A 21291-nucleotide genomic window follows, 5' to 3' on the forward strand; every position below is an offset into this window, starting at 1 on the left:
TTTTTACATATATTTTTCCTACGTGGAATGTTTCCCTCTATTATATATATATATATATATATATATATATATATAGCTGGCAGGTCGATAGACACACAAACAAACACAAACATACACACAAAATTCAAGCTTTCGCAACAAACTGTTGCCTCATCAGGAAAGAGGGAAGGAGAGGGAAAGACGAAAGGAAGTGGGTTTTAAGGGAGAGGGTAAGGAGTCATTCCAATCCCGGGAGCGGAAAGACTTACCTTAGGGGGAAAAAAGGACAGGTATACACTCGCACACACACACATATCCATCCACACATACACAGACACAAGCAGACATTTGTAAAGGCAAAGAGTACAAATGTCTGCTTGTGTCTGTGTATGTGTGGATGGATATGTGTGTGTGTGCGAGTGTATACCTGTCCTTTTTTCCCCCTAAGGTAAGTCTTTCCGCTCCCGGGATTGGAATGACTCCTTACCCTCTCCCTTAAAACCCACTTCCTTTCGTCTTTCCCTCTCCTTCCCTCTTTCCTGATGAGGCAACAGTTTGTTGCGAAAGCTTGAATTTTGTGTGTATGTTTGTGTTTGTTTGTGTGTCTATCGACCTGCCAGCGCTTTTGTTTGGTAAGTTTCATCATCTTTCTTTTTAGACATATTTTTCCCACGTGGAATGTTTCCCTCTATTATATTCATATATATATATATATATATATATATATATATATATATATATATATATATATATATATATATATATATATAATGGAAGGAAACATTCCACGTGGGAAAAATTATATATAAAAACAAAGATGAGGTGACTTACCGAACAAAAGCGCTGGCAGGTCGATAGACACACAAACAAACACAAACATACAAACAAAATTCAAGCTTTCGCAACAAACTGTTGCCTCATCAGGAAAGAGGGAAGGAGAGGGGAAGACGAAAGGAAGTGGGTTTTAAGGGAGAGGGTAAGGAGTCATTCCAATCCCGGGAGCGGAAAGACTTACCTTACTCGCACACACGCACATATCCATCCACATATATATATCGTTTTCAATAAGTGATGCAGCAGCAACTCCTCTGACACCTGATCTCAGATACAGTGAAATTTGGAATTACAGCCCAGAAATCTCAAGGAAATACTTACTTTTAAACAAAGCTGTTTCTGATTGGTATAGTACCTAAAATTCTCTATTTGGATTGAAAACTGGATCAGAATAAGTCTAGGAGGTAGGCAACTATGTAAGAATAGAGGCAAAAGCTGACACAGATTGTTCCTTCTTTATGAAATAGTGAGAAATGCTGCAAAACACAAGAAAAATTGCAAAAGAAGAGTGAAATATTAAATTTCTTTTCCACTCTCGCATGTACCAAGATTCTGAATGAATTATTTCTGTCACATGCCAGTTTTATCATTATGGTTTGTTTCTTTTCAGTTACATTTTCCAATGAAAGAAAGCCTGGTTTAAAAAGTAGATTTCATTCATCTTATTTACAGTACAACACTTGCAGGTGTCTTTAAATAATGTTCCCATCTCTGCATAATTTTTAGAATCCACAATAAATGTGTTATTTTAACATTATCACCGAAATCCGAGACAAAAGGTGCCACACAGATATTTCATTTGTAAGGGTACATATTTTATTTACTTCATACTGTTTACAAGCTTTTAATCTCAAGGCTTAAAAATGAAATACAAACAAAATATACAATGTTTCAGAAATATTTACAATGCCTGACTCGAAAATGTAGTCACTTTTGATAGTGTAGACATTTTCAGACACACCTTTCTAGAAAGACACAGCTTTAGAGCACATGTGTGCTCCTTTCAATCTCTCAGTATATGGTTTTAAGTACCACCTGCCCAAAAATGATGTCACACCACAGTTGCTGAGCAAGCAAAAATTTATATACCAATGAAATTTAAAACAATTATACAAAGTTAAACAGTCTGTTGCCATTGGGTTACAGCTGCTCACACATAAGCTGTGCTCAGTCTTATTTGTAAATGTATTTACAGTTAATGGAAGGTTTTTATCTTTGCACTTATGGTTTTATTACAAAAAGAAATAAACAAAGAAGGGTAGAGACAGATACATATTTCAGCACTGGTGATAACAAGCTATTGGCTGTATGAGTTCAAAGGAAACATGAGCAATTACACAGTTTGGCCACTTTTATTCATTTAGAGTGAAGTCTATCTACAAAACAGATCCATCTTCCTCTCTTATGACTTTTCCAGAATTTATAGGATAATACTTTCTCCTGTCATTTGAATAATGACAAAAATTTAAATCATCTTCAATTACAGAAGTAACTTCTTAAATAAATTCTGATGACTCATCACAGTTGCTATCAGCTATTGAAAGAGTTATCTTATTTCTCTGAAACAGTGTGTACAATATTTAAAGTTTTGATGGCAAAGGAAGTCACCAAAACTAATATTAATTTTCTTAACTATTTAACTTCATAATCTCACAGCTGAGAAGATTCTCAGTAGTAGCTGTGCGTGAGTACTGAATGGCACATCTGGAAATGCATTATTTTAATAGCAACTGATGAATATGAGTAAAACTATGGTAACTAACTATATAAAGAAATGTGATTGAGAATATGGAAATAGTTCTCACTTAATCTGCATCTAACCGGCTAAGAATTTTGATGCAGATTGTCACTTCAGAAAGAAATCACTATTTTTTATGTAAAACAATTATCTCGTCCAGGGTTGTTTCTATCCCCTCGTCACTAAAAGCAAAGCTATAACTGCAAGTTGTTAATAACTGAGGATATTATTGCTGCAGTGGACTTTACTTCCACAGTTTTTCACTGAGAGTGGACAAAGCATACTAGTAACCATTATTCTGAAGTCTTGTCAAATATCTGAGCCTTCACTCTGAATCTGAAACCATGTAGCCAGTTAAGAGGAAAATTCTTAATGCTGGACATCAGTTATGGGCAAATTATTACTTAAATAATGTCTTTCATTCTAAACAACAAAGCACCCATATTCCCTCCAGGAATTTCTTCCTCATTAGGAACAATGACATTAATATCATGATCGTTATACTAATCTGTTTCATTCTATTAATGAAACAAAGTGTGACTAGGTTTCACAACTTAATCTCATATAAATTATGGCGGATCAAAAGTTTCTGCATAAAATTATCACATGACTAGTAAAAAAAGAATAAATGAGCAAATAAACTTAACATCACTTTCAATAAATTACAATATAAATATATTAATAATTCAACAACAAAGAGAGATCTTTTGTTTCCAATTCCACATGAGGATATATACATAATCTCATACACGAGGGCAAGTAGGTAGGACATCAAGCCAAATTCCACTCTCTCAAAGTACTCTCACACCTCCAATCACATCATTTTATTGAAGCACTCCACAATTCTTTACTGACATTCAGATAAAGAATTGTGACAAAACTATTTGCAAGTTGTCTTCATTCCTGTTGTAAATGTGACTGACCAAGTATTTTACACCTGCGAAAAAAATTTCTGCAGTATCTTGGAATCTGTCACATTCTGACATCGATTTTTGGACAGACACGCTGAAAAGTGTAACAAAATACACTCAGAATTGTTCAATATTTGATGCGGTTTTTCAATTCTTCTTTTGGCAGAAAGAGGAATTTGAATGCCATTCATCTGAGAGCAGTTAAAATAGTAGACTCTGTTCAAATAATAAGAAAATAAAGCTCAATCCCATAAACAGCAAGTTTCAATTTTCATATCTTGTGGAATTCCACTAGGAAAACAAATCAGTGAATATGTGTAGGGAATAAAATCTGTTGCCGTAAGTACTTCAAAATTATGACAGAGCTACTGTTTCAGCTGGTAAGACCACTGCAACAGATGCTATTACAGGACAGAACAATATGCTTAGCCACTAACTATGTTACCTAAACAAAAACTGCAGTTGAAAAGGCTGCATGCTTCATTCAGGTAACTATAAGTTTGATGTAACCAGTCATCATTTTGTCATCAAAATTTCAGTATCCTGTACCATAGTCTTATTTTCAGCTAATCTCCAGCAGCTTGAAGCCATGTTAATGTTTCTGACAGAGGCAACCAGCAATTCGATGAGGCTGCTGTCATTAGAACAAAATTCAGACTAGCACAAGGGCAAAGAAGTTGTGTTGCACTCTCATCCGTCTTCATGACTCCCGAGCAGATCCGTCTGACGCCACAGGATGGAAACGCCGACACCTGATGGGCAAGAATTTTGCAAAGTCAGCATAATTTGAATTAGATACATCTGCTACTCGTACTTGCAGTACAGCTTACACAGAGAGAGAGGAGAAGAATAAGTTACACGAGGGAGTATAAAATGATATGATGATACAAATAATATTACACTGGACCACATGCTGCTTTGATGTCACAGTTAATAAATTAAAGCTGACAATTTTTATCACCCCTCCCTTCTTTTCCATTCCTCAAAAATTTACTCTCAACTTATGAAAGGATCTGCGCTGTGCATTATTAACAGATCATCACGTAAGTAAGTAACAGTTAAAAGAAAGGAAAATTCCTGATTATTTGATTTTGGGAAGAAGACAATTTACTGATCACAAATCATCAGCCAATATGTCACTTGCTAGCTGTCATTTCAAACCTAATACATACATTCAGCCTAGGTTCTCAATTTTAAGGGAAGCCATTTTCCTGTGTAATAATTTACTTATTCCTAATTCTGCCGTTTTGATCATTTTCAAGCTATCAGTGTTATTGTAATAATGCAGCATCTTACATTCCACACATCTGAGAGAGGAAGCAACATTTGATGGTGTTCTTAACCTGTTTCTTCCCAATGTTATGTACACACAATGTGAAGTTTTCAGGAATTTATTGTTTTTCAAAAACTGTTAGTCTAATTGTGAAATATAAAAAACATAAGACAAGAGAACCTGTGAATCCTTTTAAAATAATAATAATGATGATGATGATGACACGTTATTATACAGGGTGTATGAAAAAGAATCATCCGTTGTGGTACATCTATATTTCTGAAGCTAATAAACATATACAATGAATTATGTTTTTTGATGAACGGGAAACGCAAAAAGGTCCCCCCCCCCCATAGGTGTTCAGTATGCCCCCCTTGAGATGCAAGGCATGTGTCAATGTGATATTCAAATTGTTCCCGCACAGCAGCTAGTATGCCTTTGAGTTACAGCTTCCACATCTCCTGTTATGCGATGTCTCAGTTCATTCATTGTTGTTGGTAATGGAGGCACAAAAATAGAGTCTTTTATAAAAACCCACAAGAAATAACCACATACAGTCATGTCCGGTGGCCTTTGAGGCCATTAATGTAAGGCTGAATCATTTGCTCCAGTGCAACCAATCCATTGTCCAGTAATGCTCCACAAAGAACTTGCACTAGCTGAATTTTGTATGGTTTCATGCCAGATGGACATCAGGGGCATGTTGAGCTGTAGAGTTGCACAGTGAATGGATTTCTGCGGACTCCTTGTGAAGCTATGGCGATGCATTCGATGTCTGTGTCCGACACTCAGGGACTGCCTGCCAATTTTCCTTTCAGCAAACAATCTGTTTCTCATAATTGTTCATGCCATCATCTAAAGCTCTGTGCTGTAGAAGGATCCACATCATATCTAGTACGAAACTCATGCTGAACAGTTATTGCTGACCCTCACTGTGCAAAACATATAACACAAAACACTTTTTGTTGTCCAGACACTATTTTTACTAGAACTGAAGTGGGTGCATACTGCTGTTACCTAGTGGTAACCACATAAGCCTTGTTTGATCTTTCAAACAATACACTGTTCATACACATATCTCAAATAACATAATAATTATGATTTTAAAAAATTTTATGACTTTTTTTTTATACATGCTATATAATAAGTTCATTCTGCTTTTGTGAAGTTAAACATTGTGTTGTGTGTACATGACACTAGGAAGAAATGGGTTGATAACGGTTTCTTACAACTGTGGTAGTTACAGGCATAGCTGCCACAGGCACAAAGTCCGTTTGTGAGAAGAGAAACATCTGACCCTTATGTGGATTTTGTCACTCTGCCAGTGTACAACGTGCAAACACATTGGTGTAACAATAAAAAAGAGCAGATGTGTGGAATATCAGATTCTATATGATTACAATTTTTTATTATGATGCCAGTAGTAGAAGTAACTTGAAAATGCCCAAGAGGCCAAAATAAGCTAATAGTTAAATCATGAAATAAATTGGTTATTTCAAAAGTAAAACACCTACAATGGAAAATGTATACAGAAGACTAGGTTCTGAGCTTTAGCAATACAATTTGGCAGATGTGAAATTCAAAATATGGTCTATGTTTCTTGGTGATACCGCCATTACATACTGTAGAAAATGAGTGATGTACACCTCTTCTACAAACAAGGCAAGAAGTCAGAAGAAGACAAACAAAAATGTTAACTCATATTGGTGAACTTATACGGTACTGCTAGGCATGTTTATTTGAGGAAGTTTGTATCATTTTCCCTTTATTCTGCTTCACTGCCCTATTTTCTCTGCTTCTTACTGGTCCTGTACCTGTTGTTGCTTCCATCATTTGATACTTCCATAATCTGTCTAGTATTTTCTCCTACCACCTATCCACTTTATTTCAGCCCAACTGCTGCATATTACTCATTAACAATCTGCTTTATATACTGATGTCTAAGTGTATCCCTATGGTTCTTTTAGTTCCACCATCCCTTCGACAACTGTTTTCAGCAGTGAGTTGTGAAATAATATGTTCCCAGTCATTATTTTGCTTCAGAGTCATTAGTTTGCTTCAGTTCTCCTGTCTGCTATTGTAGACTTTCTCTCGTTGCAACAGTATTTGTCTAGCCTCTCCATTATTTTTGTTCTATATTGCATTATAATCTTCTCTTACTTTCAGTCACATTTTTTACGTAATGTGTGCTTTGTTTCATTTATTTCCTGTATTTCATAGTTCTGTTTGACATTGTTGTTGTTGTTGTTGTGGTATTCAGTCCTGAGACTGGTTTGATGCAGCTCTCCATGCTACTCTATCCTGTGCAAGCTTTTTCATCTCCCAGTACCTACTGCAACCTACATCCTTCTGAATCTGCTTAGTGTATTCATCTCTTGGTCTCCCCCTACGATTTTTACCCTCCAATACTAAATTGGTGATCCCTTGATGCCTCAGAACATGTCCTACCAACCGATCCCTTCTTCTGGTCAAGTTGTGCCACAAACTTCTCTTCTCCCCAATCCTATTCAATACTTCCTCATTAGTTTTGTGATCTACCCATCTAATCTTCAGCATTCTTCTGTAGCACCACATTTCGAAAGCTTCTATTCTCTTCTTGTCCAAACTATTTATCGTCCATGTTTCACTTCCATACATGGCTACACTCCATACAAATACTTTCAGAAATGACTTCCTGACACTTAAATCAATACTGGATGTTAACAAATTTCTCTTCTTCAGAAACGCTTTCCTTGCCATTGCCAGCCTACATTTTATATCCTCTCTACTTCGACCATCATCAGTTATTTTGCTCCCCAAATAGCAAAACTCCTTTACTACTTTAAGTGCCTCATTTCCTAATCTAATTCCCTCAGCATCACCCGACTTAATTAGACTTCATTCCATTATCCTTGTTTTGCTTTTGTTGCTGTTCATCTTATATCCTCCTTTCAAGACACTGTCCATTCCATTCAACTGCTCTTCCAAGTCCTTTGCTGTCTCTGACAGAATTACAATGTCATCGGCGAACCTCAAAGTTTTTATTTCTTCTCCATGAATTTTAATACATACTCCAAATTTTTCGTTTGTTTCCTTTATTGCTTGCTCAATATACAGATTGAACAACATCGGGGACAGGCTACAACCCTGTCTTACTCCCTTCCCAACCACTGCTTCCCTTTCATGTCCCTCGACTCTTATAACTGCCATCTGGTTTCTGTACAAATCGTAAATAGCCTTTCGCTCCCTGTATTTTACCCCTGCCACCTTTAGAATTTGAAAGAGAGTATTCCAGTCAACATTGTCAAAGCTTTCTCTAAGTCTACAAATGCTAGAAACGTAGGTTTGCCTTTCCTTAATCTTTCTTCTAAGATAAGTCGTAAGGTCAGTATTGCCTCACGTGTTCCAGTGTTTCTACGGAATCCATACTGATCTTCCCCGAGGTTGGCTTCTACTAGTTTTTCCATTCGTCTGTAAAGAATTCGTGTTAGTATTTTGCAGCTGTGACTTATTAAGCTGATAGTTCGGTAATTTTCACATCTGTCAACACCTGCTTTCTTTGGGATTGGAATTATTATATTCTTCTTGAAGTCTGAGGGTATTTCGCCTGTTTCATACATCTTGCTCACCAGATGGTAGAGTTCTGTCAGGACTGGCTCTCCCACGGCCGTCAGTAGTTCCAATGGAATATTATCTACTCCGGGGGCCTTGTTTCGACTCAGGTCTTTCAGTGCTCTGTCAAACTCTTCACGCAGTATCGTATCTCCCATTTCATCTTCATTTACATCCTCTTCCATTTCCATAATATTGTCCTCAAGTACATCGCCCTTGTATAGACCCTCTATATACTCCTTCCACCTTTCTGCTTTCCATTCCTTGCTTAGAACTGGGTTTCCATCTGAGCTCTTGATATTCATACAAGTCGTTCTCTTATCTCCAAAGGTCTCCTTAATTTTCCTGTAGGCGGTATCTATCTTACCCCTAGTGAGATAGGCCTCTACATCCTTACATTTGTCCTCTAGCCATCCCTGCTTAGCCATTTTGCACTTCCTGTCGATCTCATTTTTGAGACGTTTGTATTCCTTTTTGCCTGTTTCACTTACTGCATTTTTATATTTTCTCCTTTCATCAATTAAATTCAATATTTCTTCTGTTACCCAAGGATTTCTACTAGCCCTCGTCTTTTTACCTACTTGATCCTCTGCTGCCTGTTTGACATTAAGGAACATTAAATGATCCTTTCTTTCTCCATTATCCACTGCATTACTTTTTTCTTCAATTACAAACAATTACAAACAGGAAAAGCTCAAAGTTTCTTCATGGACTATCCTCATTGCTCGAGACCTGAATATAATTTATTTCAGTAACAGCTTCTTTCCAGCATTGGAAAAGGAAGTTAATTCACATCTATACCAGGCAAACAGTTACACACACAAATAACTCATTCACAACTCATGGACTACTGTCTAGCATTGCTGCCTCTGGATCACGGGGTCCCGGTTTCAATTCCCGGTTGGGTTGGGCATTTTCTCTGCCTGGAGTCTGGGTGTTTGCATTGTCCTTATCATTTCATCATCATCATTTGTGACAGTGGCTACATTGGACTGTGTAACAATGGAGACTTCGTACACGTGCTGATGACCGTGCAGTTGAGCGTCCCCCAAACCAAACATCATCATCATCACACACATATAACTTGATTTATGTTAATTTTCCTTGAAGTTCAAAATGTTGTTGTTTTCAGACTGAAGACTGGTTTGATGCAGGTCTCCATGCTACTCTATCCTGTGCAAACTGCTTCAGCTCTGCGTAACAACTGCAGCCTACATCCAGTGGAACTTGCTGACTGTATTCAAGCCAAGGTCTCTAGAATTTTATTCCCCCCTCCCAAATCCTATCTTTCAGTCAAGGTGTGCCATAAATTTATTTTTACCCCAGTTCAATCCTGTACCACCTTATGTTCTTTTCTGTACCATTTATCATCCATGTCATACATACGAAGCACATTCCAGACAAAAACCTCCACAAATAACTTGCTGGCTGTGTGTGTATACATATATTAGGCCTACTTCAACTGTATCATCCTTTGGCACTCTGAGGACAATTTTCATTAATTCTGGTAAATATTTATAACAATTTTTTCAGCACAACAAACAGGGTGATTCTCAATTTTATGATTTGGATCATTGGTAGGTTGATTCTGAAAACTTTAAAAGTACTGCATTCCGTAACACTCTTCACCTCTAACTGAAGCTCACTGAGTATATTTGTCAGTTCTACCCATATGGATACCATACAGGAACAACAGAAAATAACCATTGGAAGAGTTTCCAAGGCAATCTCCTCCATATATGAGTTACACATTTTAAGTAGTTTCCTGACAACTAAATTAATGCAATATTTCTACCTTTAGCTAATACTGACATACGTGGTGGTTATAATTAAACTTTTGCTACTTAAGAGGGGCTCCCATAAAAATGTGTGATTGTAGGAAAGTGGAATTTCGTGGAAACATTTCTAAGGACATGTGGAAGAGAAGCAATGAATAAATCACTGAAAGAAACAGATTTCAATTTCCACACGAGAGGTTAACATTTTTTAATTGCATACGATGTTTATGTTCCAGGTTACAAACGTCGGTCAATGCGGTGACCATTGGCATCGACAGCCTGGAACCACACTGGAGATACCATTTCTAAATTGTTTGCAGCACTTGTCGAATGGTGAATCACGGAATGTTCAGTTGTTGAGTTACAGCTCATGCACTGCTTGATGATTGCACATTCTCCAGCATTCTCAACCATGGCAACAGTAACTTCTTCAACAATCTGTGGCACAACTGACCGTTGGGCTCTTCCATGACCTTCTCAAATTGCCAGTTAATTCGAACTTCCGAATCTTGTTCTTCAACACCAGTGCAGAAAAAAGACCACTCCGTATTCCTTTAATGTGTCAATACCTGCGAAGAGCAGCTGCACTATTGCCATTATTTCAATAAAACAGTTTTACAGGTAAAATACCACTCAATTTCTCCAGACCCATGTTGACTGTCTGCAACTCTAATGCACACTGATGCTTGTTTTTCAATTCTACACTGCCGTACTAGGTCCGGTGCCTAAAGGCAATCACGGTACCAACACTACTAGCCATGGTATGAACATCATTTCGGTAAAGTTGGGTACCCATACATATGATAAATAGTTTTCCATCAACATTGGCTCAAGTAATGGAAGTTTAATTGTAATCACCCTGTACTTTTTACTTTTGTAACTAATGCTGGTGTATGTAAATAATGTAAAATTTGTACTTTCATTACACTCTTTTATCATCATTTTGGGGGTCAACAGACAACAGTGTGGCTCACAATAACATCTGAAAGTGTCGAAGATTCCCTCAGCTACATCCTTGTGAGTGTTTTAGAGGATAATACCCCATAATAATAAGAGCATTGAGGATTCATCTTGCATCACATGTTACCTATCCTCACTTCTTCAATGCCCCCACTCCCAAAAAAACTAAGACACATCCACACAACAAATAAGTGATAAGAAATGCCTTTGTACACTTGGGTCCACTGATGTTATGATATGCTTAGAATAGGACTTATTTTGTTTAGGCCCATTAGAGCTAATTTCAGTAATGACAGACATTTCTGGCAGCATTTTTCACAGCCCAGGACATTATTATAAATTGTTTATAGAATATGAATGACCGAAAAGTAATTTATTTACTCACAGGATGACATTTCAACTAGAAACACAACATTTAAAAATATGGTTCAGGATTATATGCAGAACCAGAAAGAGGCAGCACACTGTCACACTTGTGCATGTGTTACCTCACCTCGCATTGTTCTCGGCGATCAGTCGCAGATCTGCTGGACTGCTGATGGGTGGTGGGTGTGGGGGCAGCACGGGTCCACCCACGACGCCTCCTGACAAGTCACTGTCCGCTTCACTGCTCTCCTCCCCCCCTCCTGTCCCTGGAGGTGCCGCTAGTAAGTGGCTAGGGATACCACGCAGCTGACACGAGGATGCAGGGGCAGACATCCTGCATGCAACACATGTGAGAACAACCAAAGTGCCAGGTAGGGTATTCGTAGCCCCTAAGTGGCACAACACAAAATACATTCACACAAACCACATTTCTGACTGAGCTTGGAGCATGGGCCTCCCATGTTATTCAGTAAAAACAATATAAATGACCTCTGATACCACGCAGACAATTTTATATAGAATTCTGGAAGAGAATGAAGCTTTCATCAATGTAACATACTCAAAATTTAGACCTAGAACAGTATCTTAAAAATAAATGTTATTTACCACCACACACTAATTAAAAGGACCTGCATACATATAGTTTTTCATCATATTTGCTCTCAGTTATCATAAATACAGGGTGGAACTACAGTAAAAAAAGGGGGGGGGCTGACCACACACTTCTTAATAGTGTCTTGGTCCACCTCTGAAATGTAACAGAACAACAGATTCAACAAGCTCTTGGTAGATTTCTGAAGATGCAGCACCAGACACCTACACAATTCCCTTAAATTCCAGCCTGGAGGTATGCAGGCACAGAAGTGTCCCATCGGGTTTTGGTTCCCAAAACATCAACTTGAGTTCATTATTGTGTTCCTCAAGCCACTGATTCAAACAGTTATCCAGCTGGAATATGCCACTGCTATTGGGAAAGACATCGAAGATGAAGCTATGATGATGGTCCACAACAATTTTCACATTGTCCACAGCCGTCATGGAGCTTTCCACTACCACCATTGGTCCCGTGGTAGCCGAGGTGAATGTCCCATAGCATAATACTGCCCCCACTGTACTGCATCTGTTGTGCAGTGTCTCTTTTCAGCAGCCATTCGCCCAGGTGAGAAAATTACTAGACATGACCATTGGCCTGGTGTAACAAGAAAAGTGATTCATCTGACCAGGTGACATTTCCATTGATCCGTAGTCCCTTCACATGGATCCCACGCCCACTCCAATTGCAACTGGAATTGGTGGTTATATTGGGTCAACATGGGAACTTATAGGGGTCATCTACTGCAGAGCCTTACGTTTAATGCCATGCACAAGCACTGTACTTTGCTACTATCTTCCATAGATGACTGACTATCTTGCTTTAACAACAGGCAAGCCAGCAACTTCCACATTCTGCGATGAGACATACAATGCTCAACTTCTCTCGGTTTCACCATCCATTAATCTTTTCCTGTAGCGCTCACAACAGTAGCACACAACCAACCAACCAACAACCTTCACTGTTTCTGAGATGAACATGCATGGCACCAGGCCATAATGATCTGCCCTTTGTCAAAATTTCTCTTACCAGTGGATTGCCCACTGTTGGTCTGTACTGTCACTAGAATTACCCGCCATTTTCTCTGCTCTGGTTGTATACATTTCTTACTGGGTCATGTGCCTGCAACGCCACTGGCTAGCATTTGGTCTCATGATGGATAGTGGTCACAATGTTTTAGTTTATCAGACTACATTATGATATAGTTGATCTCATTTGCTGAGACAATTGCATGAGGTAGCTTAGAATCACTGACTTATAAGTAGGAGAGAAAGCCTTTCCTTTCTCAAAAATCTTTTGTGGAGCTGGTTATATACCAACAGTAATAGTCTAGTTATACATATCATCATCTGAAGCAGGAGGGAGGGAGGGAGGGAGAGGAGGGGAGGGAGGGAGAGGAGGGGAGGGGAGGGGAGGGGAGGGGAGGGAGGGAGGGAGGGAGGGAGAGGGAGAGAGAGAGAGAGAATCAGAAACCACTTAACAAGGGCCACTGCAGAAGTGAGACAGGGAAATACAGATAGCAGAAAGATAACTGCAAAGATAACAAAAGGAATAGTTCAGTTGAACAACAAAAGATGAAAGTAAGATACACTCAGAAATTAAATCAATAGGAAGTGCAAGGAAGCTAAGGTGAAATTACTGCATGAATCGCATCAGTTTGCCTTTTAAGATTAGAAGGATTCTTTGCACTCTTAAGTACAAAAGGTTTCTGGATTATGAAAATTGTTGCCGACAGCAGATTGCACAGTGTAGAAGTCTTACAATCATAATGCTGGTGGTCTGAACCTCATAAGTTACAACATTTTAAAATGTTATTTAAATTCCAAACACAAGTGACAAGTAACAAGTAACAAATATTGAATCATGTAAATGGAAGTATTTATAATACAACTAAAGTTTGTACAAAAATATTATACATGAAACAGAAAATAAAGTACATATTTTATTTGTGGAGATTGAACGGTATTATTGGTATACATAAGGACTGAATTTTCTCATTATGAAAGTATTGGAGGACAATCTGTTTTAATTGTTTGAAAACCATTAAAAAGCCGTGATCACAAAAAAATATTTTTTTTATTTGAGACAGCTGGTTTCAACAGTCTTAGCTGTTATCTTCGGGTCTTAAACATTACTTTTTTTTTGTGGTAAAACATGTTCATTTTAGGCTGACCTCATGCACATGATGTCAAGTGAGTAGAAATCAGCACATTATAAACATTTGGCATCACTAAAATATTTAACAAGACGATGCTGTATGCAGTATGCTGTATGCAGCATATGTAAACCTGAAGATAACTGTTGAAATCAATTGTCTTCATTTAAAAAAAGTTTTGCGCAATCATGGTTTTTTATAAGAATAAGGAATTTCACATGTGTGTACCAAATTCTAGTTTATTTTCATACAAACAGTATCTACATCTACATGGATACTCTGCAAAAATCACATTTAAGTGCCTGGCAGAGGGTTCATCGAACCACCTTCACAATTCTCTATTATTCCAATCTTGTATAACAGGCGGGAAGAATGAACACCTATATCTTTCCGTACAAGCTCCGATTTCCCTTATTTTAAGTGAAAATTAAGTATCTGACTTTCAGGAGAATATTAACCACGCTGTCTCAAAAACAGCAAAAGCAGAGGAATGCAAATTTAACACCTCATGTATCGTGTTGCTGACAAAAGTAATATACAAAAGAATGGAGAAGAACATTAGGGAACTTTTGGGTGACAATCAGTTTGGTATTAGAAAAGGTAAAGGCACCACAAAGTCAGTAACAATACTGTGCTTGATAATGGAGGCAGGATGTAAGAAAAATCAAGACACTCAGGATTTGTTGACCTAGAAAAAGCATTTGACAACATAAACTTGTGCAAGATGTTTGAAACCTCTAGGGGCAGGCAGATAATATCCTGTATATACAAGAATAATGAGCAAGCAATAAAGATAGAAATGCCAGATTAAAAAAGGCAGTGCAATCTTTCTTTCCTTCTTTCCTAATGTCCAACCTGCACACCGAAAAACAATGATGGAAATATATTAAATATATTTATATTATTTGTGAGTGGAATTATAGTTCAGAGTGAAAGGCTGTCACCACTAAGATTTACTGATGACATTGTTATCCTTAGAGAAAGTAAGGAAGAATTACAAGGCCTGAAGAATGGGATGAACAGCATAGTTAGCAAACATTATGGACTGAAAGTAAACCATAGAAATATGAAAATAGTGAGGTAGTAAAGGAATTATTCTGCTTTCGAATAATTTAAAAAAAAACACCTGACAGACGAAGAACAGAGCACATAACCAGTACACTAGCACAAACAGAGTACTTGTCACTAGATGAACTCTAATAGTATCTGTCTTAAGCCCTAATTTGAGAAGAATTTATATCTCGAACCACTGTTCAATTTATCTTCAAATTTTGTAATGTTAGAACTTATACAAAGTACTGATCCTAAAAATCAAATGTTTTTGTTAAATTAAAGAAGATACTTTTCTCTGCTAATGAATACATATTCTTCAGCTATATTAACACTGGCTGTCATTTATATTGCTCTCTTAAAATGATTAAACCAAACACCATTAGTATATACAGAAATTACTTTGAATTATAGATAGTAAGTTTGGTGGTGGTAATCAAATTTTGTACATCTTGTCTGAAATGAGTTGGATTTTTATTTGTGTGTCCCCTAATTTGCACGCTTCAGGCAGAAGTTTAGACACAATGGCAAATTCTGATTACATTAGTCTTAGCTTACTGGAGATATATTTTTTATCTATCTTGACTTTAATACAAACACACAGAAAAGTCACGTAAATGACTGTATTTTATTTATTTTCAGTAGTAAATAGTATATTCAATGAGTGCAGATTTGTGTGGTTTCAAAAGGTACTGTCAAATGTTAATAGTGTTTATTACTGCCTTTAATATTTATAAACTGCTAAAATGTGCTAACTGAATTACATGTACTGTTACTGGACACCAAACGACAACTTATACAATAGTTGTGAAAGTAAAATGTACTCTTAAAAAACTGTGAATTTCTTGAATTTCAAATTATTTGCCCAAGCTCAGTCAATAATGAGGTATTTTAGTAACATCACCATCTAAAGCATTCCATCTATTACATTCAGAACTGTGATATATTCTCATCTAAAACACAAAAGGATTTTACTAAGCATGTATTAAATGCTGACCCAAAGTTTTCGTCATGATTACAACATTCAGTGGATAACTTCTATTTTTAAACTAAAAACATTTTTAAAAAAATAGAAGGCACGAAAACTATATTCTAAATACTAGAAAATGGAACAGGGTAACCGATGGAAAATTTATGCTTCAACAGGTGAATTATTCCATATGTGATCTTCAACAAGGTTATTAGATGACAAAGTAATCTAAGTCTGCTACTGAGAGTATATGGGCCAAATTTGTTACATAAGGTTACATTTCATAAAACATAGGCTGCTCAAATAATCAAAAACATGCACAGATTAACTGAAAAGCAAGAGGGAGAGGGACAGTGTGTGTAAGTTGTTGCAGATATGTGTTGAGCAGCAATCTATCCAAATCCATATTGTTGTTTGGAGAATGTGGAAAGGTACACTTGCTTACTGCTATTGCTAATGAAACCTTGACTGGGAACTGAAGTCATTTTAAATGAATGGGTAACTGGTTTGAATCATTGATAGATCAGCGAGGATAGTAGTTTCAATGTCAGTATTTCGCATAGTTTCTGTTAAAACGGATTGCAGGGAAGAAAATAAAACAATACATAGGTGTGTATGTATTTTTTAAACCATAAGAAGAGTGAGTGTGATAACACAAAACCTGTACATTGTTTCCAGAATGAAAGATAAGAGTCAAGATACTGGCAGAATTAAAGCTGTGAGGATCTATCATGAGTCGTTCTTGGGCAGCTCAGTTGGTATAGCACTTGTCTGTGAAAGGCAAAAGGTCCCGAGTTTGAGTCTCAGTCCAGCACACAGTTTTAATGTACCAGGAAGTTTCTGTTCATTGTTGTTTTTTTAAAAAATATATAACTGTCTGAACATTTATTAGACTACTGTGTAAAAATTTGGAGTAAGTTGGTCAAGAATGCGTCCAGATTTTTGTCAACCTCTTTAAATATAAGGGTTACTCAGGAAGTAATGCACTGCATTTTTTTCTCAGCTGAAAACAGTGCTACGAATGCAAAATGTTACACATGTATTATTTGAAGTCTCCTGAGTGAGCGTGCCAAGTTTCCGTCCCTTCCGACAGATAGCGTAGCTGCAGAACAGTTTCAAAATGGCTTTCTTAGGTGATGTACGTTACAAGCAATATGCCATGACTGAATTTCTCACTGCTGAGGAATATTCACAAACGCTTGTGCAAAGTCTATGGAGCACCTGCTGTCAACAGAAGTACAGTCAGTCACAAGGCACAGAGGGTGAGGTCATCGGAAGGCGGGTTGGCAGAGCTCCATGATTTCCAACTGTTGGGGAGACCATCCACGGCTGTCACAGCTGACATGTTGCGGCAAGTCTGATGTTTGAGCCATTACAGGATTTCATTCACGGAAGACATTTTGAGGACGATGAATGACACAGTGAAGCATTGGCTCCACCACCAGGACGAGGATTTGTATTGACAGGGCATACATGCCCCTGTTTCATGCTGGAGGAAGGCCACAGAATGGGATGGAGATTACGTGGAAAAATAGGGCATGTAGATAAAACACCATTATTTTGTGTGTGTAATTCTCATTATGTTCAATAAGGAATTGTTGAAGAAGAAAAAAAAAAAATGCAGTGCGTTACTTTCAGGGCAACCCTCGTATATATGTTCATATACCGTACATATTAAAAGAAATATGTAGCCTATGTCTGTCCAAACATTAACTAGCATTTCATGTAAAAATTTGAAGTGAATTGGTGAAGAACTTTTTGAGATTTTTGCTAACATTGTTTCCCCTTTATATAGTACATACACATTTATATACGATAAACATTTTAAAAATTTGTAGCCCATGACTACCTTTATTACAGTATTGTGTAAAAGTCTGAAAAAAATTAGTCATGAACTTTTCCAAATTTTTGGTAACAATGTTAAACAATGACTTGTCTTTATGTGGTATAGATAAGACAACTTTTGTCCTTTATTTACAGGCATGGCCCATTTTGCAGCATTTTAGCTGCATCATCAGGTGCAAGCAGTACAAACTGACAAACAGACTCATGTAACATAATTAAAATGGAAAGTACGTATGGGATGAACATACAAAATCAAGTCATGTTCCGATTGAGGAAAGAGAATGGGATGACCCAGCAGCCATAGTCAGCAATTTTTAGCTAAATATTGTATGTCTCACATACAATAACATAGAATGCTCCCATGATAGCTAGAAAGAACAAAAATTAATAAGAAGAAATTCCTTCAAGAGACCATCATGTAGATAAAATACATAAATTTCCATTCACCAGGTAAAATACATAAATTTCCATTCACCATGAGTAACAATATCTGGTGAGCTAATGGATTCTCTACATAATGAAATTGTGATCAGAACACAGGTTGTATATGATCATCTACAGGACGACGTAAAATTTGAGAGGCTAACAGTCCCTCATAAAATGGAGGGACTGATGACGCTGCAGTTTGGTCCCTTTCCTCTCCACACCAACCAATCTAAAATGCATTAAAAACACACAAGTAAAGACACTTTCATTCAATCCTAAACTGCAGTTAATTTTTTTGGAGGATTAACTACAATTTAAGACTGAATAACTGCTTCTTTAGTAGTACATTTTTCAATCCATTTTAAGTAAATGAGAGACAGTTAGCTGCTCAAATTTAACGTTATCCCGAATATGATCATACCAGTTTGTACTTTGATTATGATTTCATTACATCAGGACGCTGTTAGCTCAGCAGATACTGTTACTCATGGTGAGTGGAATTTATTAGTATTTTTCCTACTTGATGGTCTCTTAATAAAAATTTCTTATTATTAGCGTTCATCCTTTCTAGATATCATGGGAGCATTCTATGTTATGTTATGTTAAACATCTGATACTCAATGCAAGATTGCTGACTATGTATGTTGGGTCATCCCATTCTCCTTTCTCGACTGGAACTTTACTTGATTTTGTGGGTATGTTCATCCCATATATACTACTCATTTCCCATATATACTTTTCTTGCCTTACATGAATCTTTGTCTATCAGTCTGTACAGCTTGCACCTGGCGATGCAGCTAAAATGCTGCAAAATCAGTCATGCCTATAAATAAAGGACTTATAGCTAGACTTATCTTTTCAAAATGTATATCCAGGTGTGGCTGCTACATAAATGAAGACTGATTTGAGCTCTGTTAATGAGCATCCATAAATCAAAGATGATACAATGCAGAGGACAAGGGATGGGTAAACAGGTGTAAAAGGCAGGAGGCAACCATTGCAATTGCCTTGTCTTATGTCAACATTTTCCTTCCTCTGGAACTCAGTTAGTTCATAACTGAATTTGTTTAAATAAGTTCAGTTGGGGAATGACTCTTTCATTCTGCAGTGATGTGTATGTATTGTTGTAAAAAGTTTGCAAAGTACAAAACGTACATTAAATCTGTGAAGGCAGCTCACGAGTCATGCATAGACAGCTCAGTTTGATACTCATGCCAAGAGGTGAAGTTCCAGGTTTGAGTTCCAGTCTGGCACACAGTTTTAATCCGCCAAGAAGTCTCAAGTTCATTTGCCTGTTTTATTGTTACATGTGTATGTATTGTTGTAAAAAGTTTGCAAAGTACAAAACGTACATTAAATCTGTGAAGGCAGTTTACGAGTCATGCATAGACAGCTCAGTTTGATACTCATGCCAAGAGGTGAAGTTCCAGGTTTGAGTTCCAGTCTGGCACACAGTTTTAATCCGCCAAGAAGTCTCAAGTTCATTTGCCTGTTTTATTGTTACTCCATAACTGGTGGAATGTGGTTTTCAAAGTTAAACAGAACAGTGTTATTTTAATGTGTCTGCTGGATATGTCATTGCCATTTTAATAGCAGAAAGTCCTCAGTGACTCCTAAAAAAGCAATTAGAAGTATACACATAACAAGTTCTTTTACAGAGCAAGTTACAGCAGATGCATTCACAGAAATGGCATGCAATGTGGGAATTATGCTACAAGCCTCTTTGATAAAGCTGTTTAATTAAATCCACTAAATGGACTGTGCAGTATTAGTAACAGCTCACAATTTAGTCCATACTGCAGAGGAAAGTCTAATTACTAATTCTGATTAGCAACAAAGTAAGCCAAACAATCGCATGGGACGCTGCGTCACTAGTCTGCAAAAACTAGCTCCTCCTAATCACAATGTATGACATGCAACTCTAGTTTTACTAGATAACAGTGAGTGATGTTCACTATTGTTTCAAGAACGTACAGCATAAAATAGTGGTTAACATTGGAATTAAGAGACATGATAACTGAAATTAAAACAGGAAGTGTACATATAGAATAAATGTTACAGAAACACTAACATATCACTGTAATATGCTGGGTTCTGCTTTCTGTACGATCGTTGACAGTGCATGCACTCCAACATGTATGATGCTGCACACACCAAAGTATGACAGGAAGAGCCAAATATCCAAGCAAAAGAACGTGGAGGACGGAAAAAAAAAAATTGTGTATCAGATGGCAACAGAAAGAAAACATGTACAGAGACACACAAACATGAGTAGAGGCATGCAGAGGTAGATAAACAACAAGTGACAAACTTACCTTTGACGCTGCTGCTGCAACTGCTGCTGCTGACTACGTTGGCCTGGCCGGCGGAAGCGCAGGTTCAGCTGTGACTGGTCCGTCACATACTTCGCCTCTCTCTCACGACGTCTGCGCAGTGCAGGCGTGCACGCTGCCAGGCGTGCGTCCGAGGAGTCCTCGTCACTCGGACGCGCATCTGGCAAAGTCTGGCATCTGCGTAATGGGATTGCTACACCAACTTCTTCATGTTCTTCGTTACTCCTGCAAGGGTGTCAGTGAGCAAAATGTCAAAATAATTAGAAAACTGGGGGTAATTATGATAGTTTTGGTAACTTGTAGCTTTCAAAATTCAAGATCCCATTCTATTATCAAAGGTGCAATGCTAAGGGGGCAAGCACTGTTTTTAAAGTTCCTGTGTGACAGGTATTTTTAATAATTCCTTTCTGAACAGTGGGTGAGAAAACTGGTGCAAATGATTCTGAATAAAAAGTGAAACAGTACACTGAAGAAGCAACAATGAGGACAT

The 21291-nt window shown here is 37.4% G+C and overlaps 1 protein-coding gene across 4 annotated transcripts in view; it reads right to left on the reverse strand.

Annotated features, from left to right (window-relative positions):
* Positions 1 to 1448: 1448 nt before the first annotated feature.
* LOC126419906 (tau-tubulin kinase homolog Asator) overlaps positions 1449 to 21291 on the reverse strand; it is a 609233-nt gene continuing 589390 nt past the window's right edge. For 3 of the 4 annotated variants that reach the window (XM_050087188.1, XM_050087185.1, XM_050087186.1), the window contains 3 exons: positions 20784 to 21026; positions 11558 to 11764; positions 1449 to 4214 (listed from right to left, as the gene is read on the reverse strand). In XM_050087188.1, the coding sequence (XP_049943145.1) occupies positions 4163 to 4214; positions 11558 to 11764; positions 20784 to 21026 (502 nt within the window). In that variant the 3' untranslated portion in view covers positions 1449 to 4162. The remainder of the gene's footprint in view (positions 4215 to 11557; positions 11765 to 20783; positions 21027 to 21291) is intronic. The other variant, XM_050087187.1, reaches the window with a different exon arrangement.

This window comes from Schistocerca serialis, chromosome 9 (assembly GCF_023864345.2).
Source record: "Schistocerca serialis cubense isolate TAMUIC-IGC-003099 chromosome 9, iqSchSeri2.2, whole genome shotgun sequence".
NCBI lineage: Eukaryota > Metazoa > Arthropoda > Insecta > Orthoptera > Acrididae > Schistocerca > Schistocerca serialis.